An 18,393-nucleotide genomic window follows, 5' to 3' on the forward strand; every position below is an offset into this window, starting at 1 on the left:
GAAAGTCCCTTTTGCAAGTAAGTCCTGGCTTTTCTTTGTGCTACCAAGACAATGTCTGGTCAATAGGATTTAATGGTGATAGAGAAACAATGACCAACAAAGAGACTCTTCACCTAAATAAACTAAAAGCCTTTCCCAGACTTACGAATGCGCCCAAACCTGACCCACTGTTGAGAAAGGTGAAACTCGTACAGTAGGTTGATCACCTTTACGTCTAGTTTCCACTAAGATTCATTTTAGCTACAAAAACCAAAATGAGAGAACACACCTTCGTTTTGTAATCACTTTTATTTTCTCATTTTAAAGACTGAAAATTAAAATGAAACATACCAGTGCTATTTTAAGCACTCTTTGAATACAACTTTATAAATATTATAAGCTTAATAGGAGTTAGTCAAGGCTTAGAAGCATCTCAAGATATAAGTTACATTTTTAATCACAATTGATTTTTTTTCATTTTTACTCAGAAAAGACCATAAAATTACATAAACAGTTAATGTTTGAGTAGAACATAAATGTTTAAAGCATGCCTTCCCCTCAGCAGCAAATAAAATAATTGCTACATGTCTAAATCCAATTATTACAGCACAATAATTGTATTTTTATAGACATTAAGCTTTAGTACAAGGAGTAATATGTAATAACATGCACTTGTGCATTTGGTTTAAACCATAGTGACTCGAGGCCGATCTTCAGGTTTTCCACACCTCAAGCTGTAAATAGAGAAAAAAACAAATTAGTTCCAGATAAATAACTTGCTTTTTTTTTAGACTTATCTTTGTAAGTGGCATGCTAGCTATTTGATTGCCTGTATGAAAAATTTTTATCTTGTGAAGAAGATAGAATATTCACAGTTGTTGTATTTAAATGAAGTTTAACCTTAAAGAAATTTTAAAAAATCAAACAAATAGTTGACCCAAAATCAATATAACACTCCTGTAGATGTCTGGCACCTGCACCACATTCTTCATCTCTGTGCACTTTCTTGTATCTTTTCCTCCATGGGACAGAGATATCATAAAGTGATATTACTCTACAAACACAGATTTTTACTTTTGCCAAGAATGCTGATCGATTTCGTTTCGATTCTGAAGTCGACGACAGACGAAGCCGCCTCCATCAAAACATCCCGTATCTCATTATCGTCAGGAACAGACGTGCCTCTGAACTTAAGGTTCACGGTGTGGACAAGTGAGCTTTTACTGGAAACATAATCAAAAAGGAAACAACATATTCAGTGAGTTTAAATTTAAATTGACCTACGATGTGGAAGTAAAATTACCTAATTGTAGAAACCTCCATGGAGAAGAAGGCAGAAGAAAACTTTTTCTGGAAGAATGGTTCAAGCTACAGAAGCAGAAAAGAAGTCAGAGTGAATCACCAGAAGAGACGGATTCAACTGTGAACAGATAGATAAGGCACATTTTGAACGGACAGCATTCACCTGTGTCTTTATCAGGGAAGACATATTATTGAAGGTTACAGATGAGTTCAGTAAGTCCCTTGTTAAAGGGTCTTCAACAGATGTGAAAGATGCAACTCTTGTAAAGTCTTGCTGTTTGAGTAGAGAAGATCTCGATGTTTGTTTACATGAATCAGACACCAGTGTACATTTGCAAACCCTGGATGATTGACCACATGTAGCTCTGGAGCCTGTCAAAACAAGAATGGGAGAAAATATGTCAGAAACGAAGCAAATTTTAAACAAACATTAACGTAAAAAAAAAAGATTTCAGCTAATTAAATTAAGAAATCTTACGAATAACTGACTATAAATCTACACTGTTAGATCTCTATCAATTAGTCAATACCGGAAAAAGCAAAAGGAATAAAATAAATATCTCAGGACTTTAAGAGAAAATCCATGACTTTTTGCACACCTTATTTTGAAATTAATTAGGGCATTAAAGATTTTTTCTTGTAGAAAGAGAAATTTAGATTCAACTAGCTTAGATTAGAATATAACTTTTGGGGGGGGAGGGGTTCAAGAAGAAAAAAACAAACTAGAACTGCAAGCAGTTAACAGATTCCAAGCCCACTAGAAACCCTAGACATAGATTTTAATATGGCTTTTACACAGAAAACTTAGTACATGACCAAATCATAAAAAATAATATAAAATCCCCCAAAATCATCTTAGATAATCATGTCTACAAGAAAAACTATTTGACAGTTTTGCAAAAGATTCTGAAATTCAGTCAAAATGTTATGTGCAAATAGGTTATTGCATCATTTTATTCTTCACATTTCACTCTAACTGATAGGTATATTTCAAATCTTTATAAAAAGACAACCACAAACAACGTTTTAGTTTTCAATCAAGTATTTTGCAAAAGGAGAAAGCATAGCAAACCACTTCTCCAAGGAGTCCATGCGTTCTGACTCTCTGCATTAGAACAAGACATTTAATACAAAAAATGGAATGTGGAGGTAATAAATCAAGGGGGCCTATTTTAAAGTAACAAGAAGAGAGAATGCAGTAACTAACACACACAAGCCCTTTAAGGAGGATCCCTAGATTAGAAACAGCTGCAGCTTCAAGGTCTACAGTTTAACAGACTCTTCCTCTCTGGGGTGTGAATACTAAACCTATGAATGAAAAACAAACGAGTAAAATTACTAATGTAAGAATGATAACAATACATAATTATTCTAACACTAACTCTTTCATTGTTAGATTGCACAGCAAATGCGTAGTAAGACATTTCTATATTATATATATTTTCATAGAATATCTGTAGTGCTTTTTAAAGATTCCTTCTTTGTGACATAAAAATGAAGAACATCTTACTGGTAGCTGCCGTAATGTTGACTCCACTGCTCCTGATATTGTTAAAAACAGAGAAGAGAGTGAATGTGTATTTGGTTCCAGGACTGAGAGATGACACTGTGTGGTTTACTGGTCCATCTCCATCTGGTGCACTGATGGATGTCTCTCTGCCATTAAATTGGAGAACAAAGCTGATTTTGTTGTTCAATTTATTCCACTGCAGAGTGATGCTGGTCTCATCTTGACTGGATGCTCTGAAGCCGTCTGCATTTTTAGGAGCTAAAAACACAACATGAAGAGAGGCAGTTTATTCATGTCACTAAAGCCCCTTGTCCATGGAAAAAGCTTTAAATATTCTCCCCCACTCTACTCCAACGCGCTTCATCTCCGTTAGCAGGACCTACTAAAGGGGGAGGGCAAGATGTGCCAAATGTGGCATGTTTCTATTGTGATTCATTGAACTGCAATGAAAAAGCAAGAAATGGTGAAGCTCCACTACTCATTATTTGTAGTAGTAATTTGCATTTGGGTTTTTCTTTTCAGGAATGCTAATATGTGAATTTTGGTGTACAGCTTTTGACTGCATCATCTAAATATAAAAGATTGCACAAGTAGAAAAATAATTAATGCCAGAAATTTAATACCAGAATCAGCAGAAATATATTTCTTTGTCTTGAAAACAGAAGTTTATATAAACTTCTTTAATACTTGGTTGAAATCCATTTGAACTTTTGAAACTTGCATAAGGTACAACAATTTTGTCATTTCTGACATTATTTCAGACAAATATAAAACCTTAAGCAACATTTAAGATGCAAATGTTACATGTATATCACTGGTGCCAAATACAAAACTGTACAGATTGACATTAACACTACGTAGGGATTTTGTTAAACATCTTACCAGTGGCAGCTGTAAGCTGTACTCCTCTACTTCTTATGTTCTCAAACACAGAGAAGAGAGTGAATGTGTATTTGGTTCCAGGACTGAGAGATGACACTGTGTGGTTTACTGGTCCATCTCCATCTGGTGCACTGATGAATGTCTCTCTGCAATTAAACTGGAGAACAAAGCTGATATTGTTGTTTAATTTTTTCCACTGCAGAGTGATGCTGGTCTCATCTTGACTGGATGCTTTGAATCCATCTGTATTTTCAAGCTCTAAAAACACAATGAGGTTAGAAGAAAATTATAAAAGTCAGCAAGTCTGACATTGTACATAGGTCACTTTGTATTACCAAAATATTTGTAGCTATTTAATGCCAGATTGAACAAAACTGTTTTGTTTTTCACTTTCTTGGAGTCAGAGGTAGATGCACTTCCTTAAAGGTGACCCATTATTTTCCTTGATCAGGTTAGGACACGTCTATGGCTATATACAACATGCTCATTGCATTTTCTGCACAAAATCCTTCTTGGATGATGAGATTTCAGTTTGGTCAGTTCTGCTCCTTTCAGAATGAATTGTTTTAGGGCCTCTTATAACTTTAAATCCAAATAGGCTGCTGCTGGCCCCCAACTCTACATTTACACTCGCAGGTAAAAACGCCTGCAAACAGATGCTCAATTATACAACTATATGTTTATGAATAGAAGAAATATAGACTCCTGCACAACTATCAAGGAACTGTCTACTTTGTAACATGGGAATTCAACACTACATTTAAAATAATCGGGTTGAAATGAGTGTTTAAATTGTTAAATTGAGCTGTTGTTTCACCTGGAGACTTTATATAAATGTTTCCTCTTACAAAACAAAATGCCCCAAATGGTTTCTAATATTCTATTTGACAATATTAAGAAATTGTACTTATTCAAGTCCTTCTTTAAATCTTACTTGATGTAATAGAAATAAATGTACTATTATCCCAGTAGAGTAACTGAGCCACACAGTGAGTTGTGTTTTATAGCACAATCAAGTAGCTACTGAGTTTAAAAAAAATTAAATTTGTTTCCTTCTGGTAGGTTATTTTATGTAAATAGAAATGAAACGATTTCAAAAGAATGTTGCATTTTTTCAGAAGTAGAAGTAAATTTTACCTGAACAGATGACACCAGCATCCTCAATGTGTCCACAGTTGTGTGTCCCAAATCCTCTGTGCCGACACTGTGTAAGTGAAGTTTCATTGCCAGAACATGAAACATCATCAAGCCAGATCTGTCCTGTTCCTTGACCAAAGAAGGCTTCAATTTTAGCATTCACTGCTGTTCCACAGCCCAACTCTCTACAGACCACATTGGCATCGTTCAAGTCCCAATAATCATCACAGACCGTTCCCCAGATACTGTTGTGGTAGACTTCAACTCTTCCAGAACATCGAGAAAATCCAGCACCAGCTAACCTGATCTGATCTTGAAGAAGAAACATATATTATTTGGATTGGATTTAAACAATATTGCATCTTCTGAAATGCAAGAAAAACCAGCTACTTTCAGCAAATATATTTTCACAAATTCTGCTCATAGTTTGTATTTGTATATCGGACTGTGTAGTTTTCAAATTGTGTTTTGTAAGTTAAATGGCTGGGAATTTATTCCTTTTGCATGTGTATGTGTGCAAGTCATAAATTCATGTTATGAATTGTTCTTGTAAATAGAATATGTACTGTAGTTGTTCATGAATTTTGCCATCTTGTAAACTAAAAGTTTAATCTTCCCATGGTTTTGGCAAAACACTCAGGAGGAAGGAGAGGGGTTGTCCTGTTAGATCAAATCTTTCAAAAGCACAGATGAGATCAGTGAAACTGTACTGGACCGTGCACAGAGGTAAGAAAAACTCTTAGGAGACCCTGTCTCGTACGGCCACAGGAGAATTCAAGATCTCAAGATGGACTTAATGCTTCGAAGGAAGATTTATTGCAAGAGTTTTTTGATGAAGACTGGCAAGTTACATGGACTTTAGCTGACTAAACATACAGGTCATCCTTTGCAATCGACTCCAAGCTGGGTCAAGAAAAAATGTCTTTAGATGTATATGGATTAATGTATTTCTTCACTTGAAAAAGTCACTAAAGACTTTAGCCTCAATCTTTAGGCAGGTAATAAACATACTTATTATCAGGCCCACATATTGTAATCATAAGTTGTTTTTTTTTGGTAATTGATCTTATGCAATATTCTCATCATCATCATAAAAAATAGTGACAAATCTTTAAAATTTACAGAAAATATCAATCAGTGGGTAATTCCTCTACATAAGTTGGAAATCTGGAAATTGAGTTACTGAAATAAATATTATAACATACTAAATAGTTTTTACTTGCCAAAACAAATCCATTTATTTCCTTGTGCTCATTGAAGTTTTGGATGTAGATGAAAATAAAATCATTTGAGCAAAACAGAGGGTTTTTCTTTCTGACATGAAAAATAGTTTTACCTGAACAGATGACACCAGCATCCTCACAGTGTCCACAGTCGCGTGTCCCAAATCCTCCGTGCCCACACTGTGTAAGTGAAGCTTCATTCCCAGAACATGAAACATCATTAAGCCAGATCTGTCCTGTTCCTTGACCAAAGAAAGCTTGAATTTTAGCATTCACTGCCGTTCCACAGTCCAACTGTCTACAGACCACATTGGCATCATTTAAGTCCCAGTTATCATCACAGACCGTTCCCCAGGTACTGTTGTGGTAGACTTCAACTCTTCCAGAACATCGAGAAAATCCAGCACCAGCTAACCTGATCTGACCTTGAATCAGAAGAAGAAACATATATTAATATTTAACTTTGATTTAAAGACTTTTGCATCTTATAAAACACAAAACATTCCATTAACCTTCTGCGAGTAAATGTTCACAGATTCCACTCATGTTTTATCCTTGTAAATCAGACGGCATTAGGTTCCTGGTCATATGAACAAATAGACTACAAATCATAAATTGTGTTACTATGCTGGACTAGTGAGAAACTTTAATTCCTATGAAAGTTTTATGCCAAGGAGGACATGGATAGAGAAGTGACTTGAGCACAATTTCCTATTATTTTCTGGAGTGAACCTTCATATAAAGTCCATATCTTTCATTGTTAACATCAACATTAGAAAGCTTTTTATTTTCTCTACTCTGCTCCTGGAGGTATAACCCAAATGTGTGCTTACTGTGGAAAAAGCTGTGCTTTACAGTAGCAAAGATATATCTATAATTTTGACAGAAGCTATGCAGCACAGGGTCTCTCTCTATGCAGATGATCTCCTGCTTTATGTCTCCATCCCAAACGAATCACCTTCTTCTGCTCTAGTGTTTCTTAATAATTTCTGCAGTTTTTTAGGCTATCAGTTGAACATCAATTAGAGCGAGCCTTAGACATAACTAACCTCACTTTTAAAAGTATCAACAATTTTGCTCATCTGGAAGTCATAGTTATAAAAAAATAAAAGAATCTATCTTCAGAAAACTAAACTGCAGGAGGAGGAGCGTGTTGTTTTGCCAAACTTTCACGTCTATTACTTGATATTTAACTTTAGAAATCTTGTTCGTTGGTCCTGTTATTATGACCACTATAACTATTCTGACTGCATTATACTGGAGGTCTGCATACACAATAACTTTTTGCTTGTGCCCTTCTTTGCTCTGTTTGGCCTTTATACTCTATTGGATCACTTACAAACCGTTTAGATAAATATTCACAAAAAATATGAGTTCAGTTCAGGAAATGGTTTGGCATATGCAGTTTTTCTATTTTTCCTATTATATTCAGGGTTTTGCATATCTGGTTATAGATTATATCATTTGTACAATTTGTCGAGTACAAACTGAGGATGAGTTAACCATTTTAAGATGGTTCATCAGTCTCATTTCTCCAAATCTTAGCTGTCTTCTATCTACCTTACTGTTAGTCCACTATTCATTAGATGCAACCATATAGAGGAAACTTTCTACCATATGTTTTCCTCATGTCCTCTTTCGAGCAACTGTTGGAAGGAAATGTTTGGCACAGTATGAGTAATGGGTAAATCAAGTCCTTGTATCAGGACACGTCACAAACTGCCTCCTGTACAGTTGGGTACAAGAATGTAAGTGGTGCCAGGTTGCTACAAATGTAGCTTCGGGCACTTTCATGAGTCGTCTATTGGCGTCACGACCAATTGAGATTGTTGCCATGGATTTGACCACGTTGGACAATGAGTAGGGAAAACTTCTTATAATGACTAATGTATTTAGTGAAGACACAGTTGCTGTATCAACCTGGGACTAAAAAGCATCCACTATTGCCCCGGTGTTGCTGACTGAGTGGTTCTTTAGGTTTGGTATTAAAAGCCACATAATTTTGGATCTTACTTGTAGCTGCTGTAATGCTGACTCCACTGCTCCTGATATTGTTAAACACAGAGAAGAGAGTGAATGTGTAATTGGTTCCAGGACTGAGAGATGACACTGTGTGGTTTACTGGTCCATCTCCATCTGGTGCTCTGATGGATGTCTCTCTGCCATTAAACTGGAGAATAAAGCTGATATTGTTGTTTATTTTATTCCATTGCAGAGTGATGTTGGTCTCATCTTGACTAGATGCTCTGAAGTCATCTGCATTTATAGGAGCTAAAACCACAACATGATGAGAGGCAATTTATTCATATGCATTTCAGTGGTATTTCAAATGTATAAAAAGAAAGAAAATACAGGAAGTTTTTTTTTTTACAGTCACAAGTCATTTTGTATTACACCTGAATTTCCCTTTTGTGGTAGATACATTTTTTTGTATTTAATACCAAAATTAGTTTTTTTCTGTTGTGAAAACAGAGTTTTCTTTAATATATTAAAAAAAATGCTTTTCTGAATATTTAAGTCATCCCGAACAATATAATAATGTCTTGGCCAGTTGATGCTTCTCGCTAAGGGCAAGAAATATGTTCATGACAAACAGGCATCTGGTCTCTGGAATAAGGTGCAACAATTGGGTCATTTCTGACATAATTTCAGACAAATATAAAAACTCTGTCAACATTTAAGATGAAATTGATACATGTATATCACTGGTGCCAAATACAAAACTGTACAGATTGGCATTAATACTACGTAGGGATTTTGTTAAATATCTTACCAGTGGCAGCTGCAAGCTGTACTCCACTGCTCCTGATATTGTTAAACACAGAGAAGAGAGTGAATGTGTATTTGGTTCCAGGACTGAGAGATGACACTGTGTGGTTTACTGGTCCATCTCCATCTGGTGCTCTGATGGATGTCTCTCTGCCATTAAACTGGAGAATAAAGCTGATATTGTTGTTTATTTCATTCCACTGCAGAGTGATGCTGGTCTCATCTTGATTGGATGCTTTGAAGGCTTTGGCATTTTCAGGATCTAAAGACAATGAGGTGAGAAGAAAATTATAAAAGTCAGCAAGTCTGACATTGTACATAGGTCCCTTTGTATTAACAAGATATTTTCAGCCATTTCACACCAGAATGAGCAATACCGTTTTTTTCTAGCTTTCTGGGAGTCAAAGAGGTAAATGCACTTCCTATTATGTCATTTTATGCTTCTTTGAACAGGTTAGGACACGTCTGGCTATACAAAACATTCTCATTGCAATTTTTTTTTTTGCACAAAATCATTCTTGGATAATGAGATTTCAGTTTGGTCAGTTCTTCTCCTTCCAGAATGAGTTGTTTTAGGGCCTCTTGCAACTTTAATTCGAAATCGGCTGCTGCTGGCCCCCAACTCCATGGACCAAAAACATCTTGACCACTTAGTGGCACAAAGACATTTTTATTTTCACTGCATCTGAATTGCAGTGGTTGGATGAACCCCTTCATAAAAGCCATAACATTCAATCTTCCTCTAAATTCAAGTACAAATTTTATATAGTCATAATTCAAAACTCATTTTTCTATGTGTGGATTTAGTCATGATTGAAATAAGTTGGAATTGGAACTCTGTCTTTGTTTCAAGTATACCTACCTGGTACAAATATGATGCATCTTGATTAATTACAAATTCTTTAATTCATTATTGCAGGTTTCCAGCAAACATCAATATACATAAAATATTAGTTTGACTCAAAGGTAACAAATAAGAGAACCAGGACATTATTTTATCAAACTTCTCTGAGATTGAGCAAACTTTGTATATTTTACATAATATATTTTCTTTTATGTGAATGTAATTTGGCTTACATGTGACATCCACGACAATCGAACCTTTGTCAATAACAAAAACTGTGATGTTTGAAACTGCTTTGACCAAAACGTCCACAATTTTAGTGTTATTAGGAGCGGATGCTGTTGCAAATTCAAGATCAATGTTGTTGACAATTGACCCATTGCTGCAAGCATAAAAAAATATCAGTTAATTGGTGCACATATATATTTAACAATAATCAGAATTTCTTTGCAAATCATACCTGAATGAAATCACAGTGAAGTTACGCAATGAAGGAAACTCATTCCTGCAGAATGGTTCAAGCTGCACGCAGAAAGACAGATGTAAGATTTTTGTAAATGGTTAATTTTAAATTTAAAAATTCAAAACTAAGCACAAAGTTTGAAATATTTGTATTATTAAAACTAAACCATCTGTTACACGCACGCATGCATGCACACGCCCACACACACACATATATCATACTGTATATATCATAGATGAGAGGAATCTTCACCTACTGACAAATGCTAAACTATTGCAAACTATTTCTCGAGGATGTGACGTCTGAATAAGCTTTAGAAGGAAACCATTTATATCCAGACTATTTTTGCTTTACTTTTTTTTTTTAGTTTTTTCCCCCCATGCTCTTAATATTTTCATAGTTTGATAAAATGTATTCTGGCTCAATGCTTTTTACTTTTTAATAATCTTCCATTTATGCCTAAAGGTTATGGAGCAGAACGTGATGTTTTTGAGTCTTTGAGAGGTTTTACTGAAATTAAATTAAACTGATACATGCTGAACAAAAAACCTATCTGAAGAAAGAAAACTGAACAAAAGAGAGTTTAATTTGTTCATGATTTCTGTATTAGTGTATTAGTTAGTGGATGGACAGTTCTAATCATAGTTTAAATATTTTTGGTATTTTATTTATCGTTTTGATTTACTTAAATCTACCCATTTAAAGAAAATGAGAAAATGAGAATCGAATCAAAATTTGGATTATGTATGTTGCAGCAATACTGGATCTTCACAGCCTGAATTGGCCTCTTCATGTATAACTACAATTTTTATTTTCTGAAAATATATTTTTCCTGATTGTTCTTTTGTAAAATTGAAAGGTTATGACCCCAAAAACTGTTACATTTAAAGGCAATTTCCTGTAAAAATAATGATACAAATATTTAACTGCCAGGTAAAACAACACTTACATTGGACTTTAAAAGTGCAGCTCGATTCCTAAATGCTGTAGAAGACAGGTTCAGTAAATCAGTTGTGAAGGTCTCAGCAGTCCGAAAAGTCAGTCGCCTTCTTATCGTTGACTCCACAGTTGTAGGTGTAGTTGGTGTAGTTGTAGTGTTTGCAGTTATAGCAGTAATGCTAGAATTTGTACTGGGAGCTGTGGTTGTCAAAGGAGAGTCTGCCAGAAATAAAGGATAAAAATGCAACACAAAAAGATGCTTTAGTCAGAAAGATTGTTTTTAAAAATTGGTTCATGTTAAATCAAATCCAATGTAACATAATCTAGTAGGTAAAAGGCAGCACATATTTCAAATTAGAAAATTGTATTGTTTTCTGTTCGTTTTTTTTCTGGTAAGACTCAGAACAATTAATTTTTTGCAAAAACTTGAAATGTCAAAGAATAACGTTGAAACTCTTTGAAATTTAACATTTTGGTGTTTTTAAAAAGTCCCTTTTGTGTTTCATCAAAACTAAACCGTCACAGACTGATTGAAAGTACAAAACAGGCTACATGTTTATGTTTTTGCATAGTGTTAAAATTTTTTTACTTATTATATTAATGGTGTTAGGAATGAATGTAACGTTGAAAGTGGTGCTGTTTATCGCCTTGCGTAAGGTTTCTTGTACAACTTCATTCTTTGGGAGATTGTCAGAAGTTGTAGTTTTATTAAACTCCAACCCCACTTCTGCTTCAGTAGTAGTCAATCGTGCAGATTGTGTGGAAATTCTGCAACATAACCATAAATAAAACAAGTTAAGAAAAAAACAGAAAATAAAAAACCTATAATATTTTGGCTCTTTTTCATCAAATAACATAAATCATCATTCAGATCACAAATATGCTTGCAGAAAGAAAAGAAGTACAATTTAAATCTTACCTAAATGCAATGACAAAACTATGACTGAAGAGGATTCCAAACTTCTTTTTGTAGATTAAGTCATACTGTAGGAAATAACATTGAATGCAACCATAAGAACGAAGAATAAATTTGAATCATTCAAAATAGATGTTTACTGAATCTTTGCAAATATAAAATAGACATGGCTGTTTGGTACTTACTGTTTCTATGACTTTTTTCTCAAGATCCATAAACAATTTGCTGGATTTGTTTCCAAGTTGTTCATCATATGGTTCAATAATGGTTGCTGCAAGAACATACACTGGAGCAGGAGGTTCAGTTGTAGTTGTAGTGGGTACAAATGGGGCTCCTGTTGTTGTAGTTGGAGCTGCTGTGGTTGGAGCTGCAGTGGTTGTTGTGGTTGGAGCTGCAGTGGTTGGAGCCGCTGTTGTTGTGGTTGGAGCTTCTGTTGCTGTGGTTGGAGCTGCAGTGGTTGGAGCCGCTGTTGTTGTGGTTGGAGCTTCTGTTGTTGTGGTTGGAGCTGCTGTGGTTGTTGTGGTTGGAGCTGCAGTGGTTGGAGCCGCTGTTGTTGTGGTTGGAGCTTCTGTTGCTGTGGTTGGAGCTGCAGTGGTTGGAGCAGCTGTTGTTGTGGTTGGAGCTGCAGTGGTTGGAGCAGCTGTTGTTGTGGTTGGAGCTGCAGTGGTTGTTGTGGTTGGAGCTGCAGTGGTTGTAGTTGGAGCTGTTGTTGTGGATGCAGGATCTGTGACATTTATCGTAGTTATCACTTATGCACAGTTTAAAAGAACAATTGAATACTCAATTTTTAAGGTTTATATTAATAGTATTTATAATTTCATAAAAATTTGTATAATCAGCTAATTTTCAAACAAGTTTTCCATAAATTTTGTGTCACTCTATCTACTTTTCATAAATGTTCAGTCATTGCTTTCTTTCTCTCATTATTTGCATAAATATAGAATTTTCAGACATCTATTTATTTTTTCTTACCTGGGTCACTAATAGCAACCGTGTCTGCTAGTACGTTGAATTCTGTGATGTTTGAAGCCTCATTAACCAAAATGTCTTTAATTAGTGTATCATTAGTAGTAGATGATGATTCAAATTCAAGATCCACAGAGTTGATTATTGATCCAGCCCTGCAAATGTATTAGCATAATTAGTTATTGTCTACAAGTGCCTTCCTACAAAGTTTTTCTAATTTCTTGAGCAAACTACAAGGAAATTACCTGAATCTCATGGCTCCAGTCTTTTGGAATGAGGGGAAAGCTCTTCTGAAAAGTGGGTCAAGCTACGTGGAGAAAAATAATGTTAAGTGTACAATTTTTAAAAATATGTTTCTCAAAGTTTTTCTTACTAAAATCATTAGTACAATTAATACATTTTGTTACATTGGTTTATATAGAAATTCTGTGTACTTCTTTAAAAGAAAACAAATTAAATTATATGTTGTTATGCTTGAGAAAAATTAGACCTATTCTAGGTAAGTACTAGGATTTATAATCATTTAAGATTAGGATGTCTTTTTCTAATTTAGAAGAAAACTTAATTCATATTTTTAGTTTGAAGAGAAACACAAAATATCCTTTATAAACATACAACAGATTAGTAATTTATGTAGTAGAATTCATTTTTAAAATGTACAGTGTAAATTGTTATGTGAATAAGAAATGTAAACATACACGATTCATTATATGTCCAGAGCGTGTTTGGAATCCTGATGATGATGGGTCTCCCAAATCAGAGGTGAATACTTCATCAGACTTAAAAGTCAGCAGCCTTACTAATGCTGGAGCTGCAGTGGTTGTGGCTAATGCAACTGTTGTTGTGGTTGGAGTTGCTGTTGTTGTGGTTGGTGTCTCTGTTGTTGTAGTTGCAGCTGCTGTTGTTATAGTTGGAGCAGCAGTTGTTGTGGTTGGAGTTGCTGTTGTTGTGGTTGGAGCACCTGTAGCTGGATTTGGAGCTGTTGTGTTTGGACCTGTTGCAGTTGTTGCTGTTGCGTTTGGACTTGTTGTGGTTGTTGCTGTTGTGTTTGGACCTGTTGCAGTTGTTGCTGTTGCGCTTGGACCTGTTGCGGTTGTTGCTGTTGCGTTTGGACTTGTTGTGGTTGTTGCTGTTGTGTTTGGACCTGTTGCAGTTGTTGCTGTTGCGTTTGGACCTGTTGTGGTTGTTGCTGTTGTGTTTGGACCTGTTGCAGTTGTTGCTGTTGTGCTTGGACCTGTTGCGGTTGTTGCTGTTGCGTTTGGACTTGTTGTGGTTGTTGCTGTTGTGTTTGGACCTGTTGCAGTTGTTGCTGTTGTGTTTGGACCTGTTGCAGTTGTTGCTGTTGCGTTTGGACTTGTTGTGGTTGTTGCTGTTGCGTTTGGACTTGTTGTGGTTGTTGCTGTTGCGTTTGGACTTGTTGTGGTTGTTGCTGTTGTGTTTGGACCTGTTGCAGTTGTTGCTGTTGTGTTTGGACCTGTTGTAGTTGTTGCTGTTGCGTTTGGACTTGTTGTGGTTGTTGCTGTTGTGTTTGGACCTGTTGTGGTTGTTGCTGTTGTGTTTGGACCTGTTGCAGTTGTTGCTGTTGTGTTTGGACCTGTTGTAGTTGTTGCTGTTGCGTTTGGACTTGTTGTGGTTGTTGCTGTTGCGTTTGGACTTGTTGTGGTTGTTGCTGTTGTGTTTGGACCTGTTGCAGTTGTTGCTGTTGTGTTTGGACCTGTTGTAGTTGTTGCTGTTGCGTTTGGACTTGTTGTGGTTGTTGCTGTTGTGTTTGGACCTGTTGCAGTTGTTGCTGTTGTGCTTGGACCTGTTGCGGTTGCGTTTGGACTTGTTGTGGTTGTTGCTGTTGTGTTTGGACCTGTTGCAGTTGTTGCTGTTGTACTCGCTGGACCTACTTGTTATGAAGAATGAAAAATATAACAAAATAAAATCTAATAACACCAGAGCACCTGCTCCCCACTTTTGTCACACATTACAGAGGCATCCAGAAACCATATTGTTTGACTAAAACTCCACTTAGAAACAAGACATGTGTAACTAATGTAAACGGTTGTAGGTTTTCTGTGAGATTGAAACAAAGGTTTTAAAGACTTTACTTTGACTTGACATACTTTACCTGCTAGAGTGACAAGAATTAAAGTGATCCATCTAAAGTCCATTGTGACAGTACAGGAATCTGAAAAATCAAACATTCAAAACTTTAATTTCCTGAAGTTGCAAATCCAACACTTGACACTTAGTTCCATTTATTTTAATTTAAGAATAGAAGAGTTCCTGTTAGTGTGCAAAATTAGCAGCAACATTTGAATACGGCATGTCAAACTTTTGTTAGTACTTGCAAACTTGTCTATTTGGTAAAACTATGGCTAATTTAACCCTGGAACAAATCTTAGTCATAAATACATAAAGAAAGACTCATGTACTTCAAGAGACATCCTTGATTTTTCTTGATTTCATTATGAAAAACATTTACATTTAAACCATCTGCAAAGTTAGCCCACACTAAAGGTATTATTTATACCTTAAACAAAAGGCTGTTTGAGGTTCAGGCCTTTTGCTTTTGTCTCTCTGTTACAGAAATACTTCATTTAATATTTTCATGTTTGCCTTGAAGTCAGATAAGCAAATGACATGCAAAACATGCGTGCAAAAGTTTGAATTTCGTGCTTGGTCTGTTCCAAATTAAAAGAAGAACAAGGAAATTCATGAGAACTTCATTCATGGTGGATGAGATTTTGAATATATGTTCTTCTACTTGGTGTATAAATTGATGCCTCATGTTTATGTAACCATTCTTATGAAAAATACAATTGGCATCTTTGAATAGACCACTCTAATATAGAGAAAACAAATGTTCACTTATAAACTGAGGTTCTTCTGTAGATTAATCTTTCTGACTAGTTAGTCTAAAGCTGCACAAGAACTTAGTTCACATTATAAGAGACTTTAAGGTATATGGAATCGTTCTAATTTTCTCTATCAAAATAATTACTGCGGTTTTATAAAACATTTGACTGAATTTAGAGTTTTGATTACTCAATATATTTTTATGACTGGCAGAGACTGTTGTTCTAATCCTATTTGGTACTTTGAGTTTCTAAATGTAGATTCAGACGTATAATTTTATATTTTTACAACTACAGGACCTGTCTTTGAGATTTTTAGGGAAAGAGAGAGCAACATAGGAGGCTATCGAGTAAAACAATAACATTTTCAGCACCTTCTAGTTGGAGGCTTTAACTTCTTTGCCTAAATTTGGACATTACATTTTTTGTTTCTGTTCACATCCAACCGGACTTCGGTTCCCCCGCAATTCATGTGACATTTTGAAATAAAAAGCAGATTCAAATGTAAAGTGATGAAATTATTTTTGTTTCATTATTCTTTAGTTGTGTGACTATACAAAGCAAGTTTTGTTTTCAACAAGTCATAATAACATAACAACACAGATGCGTACTGTCACAACTCTAAGTTTTGTGTGTTTTTGTACCCTTATGTGCACTTTGACTGAGTACAGGCCTCACAGAGGGGCATAGAGTTTAGTGTGGGCATTTGGACCAAAATGAAAACGTTTATCTTGATTTATAAACTCAAACATGAAGCAGATTAACAAGGAAATAATCAAAATACAAAAATATAGATGAAGGCCTAAGCACCCCAGAATCATGGCATAGCTATGAACAAAGGTCGCCGTGAGAGCGGGCAGATGTTTGCTTAAAAAAACAGAAGAGTAGATTACTTGAAAAATATAATTAACAACAGTCTGTTAATTATACACAATCTAGAACTGTGAATTGTGCAATTCTGCAATAATTCACAGGTCCAGAGTTAACTATGGTTAGATAAAGGCGTTTAAACCATGTTTAAATTTAATCTACAAATGAGTAAAAATAAAACAAAGATGATGAAGATCAATTAAACATTAACAACAAATAACTCATTTCTGCATTTCCAACTAGGAGATTTACATATCCTCGTTTACACATTAAAATCGAAGCTCAAGCATTGTCGTTCTAAACATATACAACGTGGCAAAAATACGTACAGTGTGGTACTAAATGAACAAAAGTACTCACCAAAAATGAAAGCTGAAATGTTTTTTGACATATGCTAATGTCTTTATACTAGTATTTCCATTATCTATACCTCACTGATGAACAAATATTCTGAAATAATTACTTAATCAATAGACACTTGGCTTCCTTGCTCAGATTCTTCTGTATCCAGTGAAACATTGGACAGACTCTCAGTTGCACCAATATAATACCCCACTATGTAACTTGGACAAAAATAACTTTCTCCCTACGGCCATTATTCAAACAAGTTTCTTGCAAGTCACCTGAAAATATTTGAATATTGTCTTCAGGTCATACTCTCTAGCATTATCAGATGTGGTTGGTCAGTTTCCATACAGAGACGTGTGGCCCAGTGTTTTATAATGTCTTGTTTCTGTCCTGTCAGACTCAAACTGCTGGAGGTTTTCTTCTGTTAAATTGAGATAGTCATCCCCACTGTCACTTGATGCTTGCTCAGGATCAGAAACTCCAGATTCAATGTTTTGGTTTTCCTTATAGAGCTCCCAGTCGTTGCTTATAAAGTACTCACAGTTTTGAAGTTTAGGGCATAAAATGTGTATTTTTGACTGCACTTATAGTTCACGTAGATTAGGTTGTAATTTTTGTACGTTTCTGCTGCTTGTATATATATATATATATATATATATATTTACCCCTCCAGGGGGTCTTTTGTGGGCTCTAGTGTCCCTTATATGATAGTTGGCTGACAGGAAACGGGGAAGGAGAGGGGGGAAGACATGCGGCAAATGTCGTCGGGTCCGGGAGTCGAACCTGCGACGGCCACGTCGAGGACTCAAGGCCTCCAAATATGGGTCGCGCTATCCCCTTACGCCACCACGGCACGCCCCTGCTTGTAGATATATTAACGATTGTCCCCACTCTGACATATCCTCCTTCTGCTCCCTATTCGTGGATTGTTTGTAATTAACTTTGTATATTTTCTTTTTTAATTTTTCTGTCTCTCATACTAACCCTTAGGTTTCTTCCTGTTTGAAAAGGAAAGGTTAATCTCCACCTTCACTAGTTATTTGTGCTCAACTGGATCTCAACCCAAGAACCCAGAGTCCTGACAGAAACATTTCCTAAGTCAAGTAAATGGAAAACCAAGCAAAACTGGATAAGTATCACAAAGAAAAAGCTGCAATTAGAAAGTTTCAATTAACATGAATGGATTAAAGTTATGGCGTCCGGTAGAAGAGATGGACGCTGTGAAATGCTATAGGCTTGGATGAGCAGATTAGGATGAGGATTAGATACGTCTTCCCCCCGGGACCCGGACACTGGTGGAGGAGGCTAAGGAGAGGATGGAAGTCTGAAGAAGATGAAGGAACAAGGGTGGAGAAGAAGGGATGGAGGTGGGTTGAAGCCCGGCTGGTGAGCAGATGGAGCC

General features: G+C 35.8%; 1 protein-coding gene and 3 long non-coding RNA genes across 4 annotated transcripts; all 4 read right to left on the minus strand.

Moving 5' to 3' along the window:
* Positions 1–342: 342 nt before the first annotated feature.
* Positions 343–11,519, minus strand: LOC114157866 (uncharacterized). Its single transcript, XM_028039036.1, has 14 exons — positions 11,495–11,519; positions 11,059–11,267; positions 10,107–10,168; positions 9,880–10,028; positions 8,807–9,064; positions 8,047–8,304; positions 6,147–6,458; positions 4,811–5,122; positions 3,674–3,931; positions 2,792–3,049; positions 1,445–1,653; positions 1,283–1,347; positions 1,054–1,202; positions 343–713 (listed from the first exon to the last, which is right to left on the minus strand). The coding sequence occupies exons 1-14, from the start codon at positions 11,517–11,519 to the stop codon at positions 709–711; spliced, it is 2,529 nt and encodes an 842-aa protein (XP_027894837.1). The 3' UTR covers positions 343–708.
* A 118-nt stretch (positions 11,520–11,637) lies between these two features.
* LOC114157737 (uncharacterized) lies at positions 11,638–12,274 on the minus strand. The gene is made up of 3 exons (XR_003598241.1): positions 12,150–12,274; positions 11,968–12,032; positions 11,638–11,816 (listed from the first exon to the last, which is right to left on the minus strand). It is a non-coding gene; the product is annotated as an uncharacterized LOC114157737 (long non-coding RNA).
* Positions 12,275–12,450: 176 nt separating this feature from the next.
* On the minus strand, positions 12,451–13,743 carry LOC114157745 (uncharacterized). The gene is made up of 4 exons (XR_003598249.1): positions 13,629–13,743; positions 13,176–13,237; positions 12,937–13,085; positions 12,451–12,472 (listed from the first exon to the last, which is right to left on the minus strand). It is a non-coding gene; the product is annotated as an uncharacterized LOC114157745 (long non-coding RNA).
* A 126-nt stretch (positions 13,744–13,869) lies between these two features.
* Positions 13,870–17,666, minus strand: LOC114157753 (uncharacterized). Its single transcript, XR_003598256.1, has 4 exons — positions 17,004–17,666; positions 15,044–15,103; positions 14,810–14,818; positions 13,870–13,924 (listed from the first exon to the last, which is right to left on the minus strand). It is a non-coding gene; the product is annotated as an uncharacterized LOC114157753 (long non-coding RNA).
* Positions 17,667–18,393: the final 727 nt, after the last annotated feature.

The sequence above is a fragment of the Xiphophorus couchianus genome, chromosome 14 (genome assembly GCF_001444195.1).
Source record: "Xiphophorus couchianus chromosome 14, X_couchianus-1.0, whole genome shotgun sequence".
Classification (NCBI taxonomy): domain Eukaryota; kingdom Metazoa; phylum Chordata; class Actinopteri; order Cyprinodontiformes; family Poeciliidae; genus Xiphophorus; species Xiphophorus couchianus.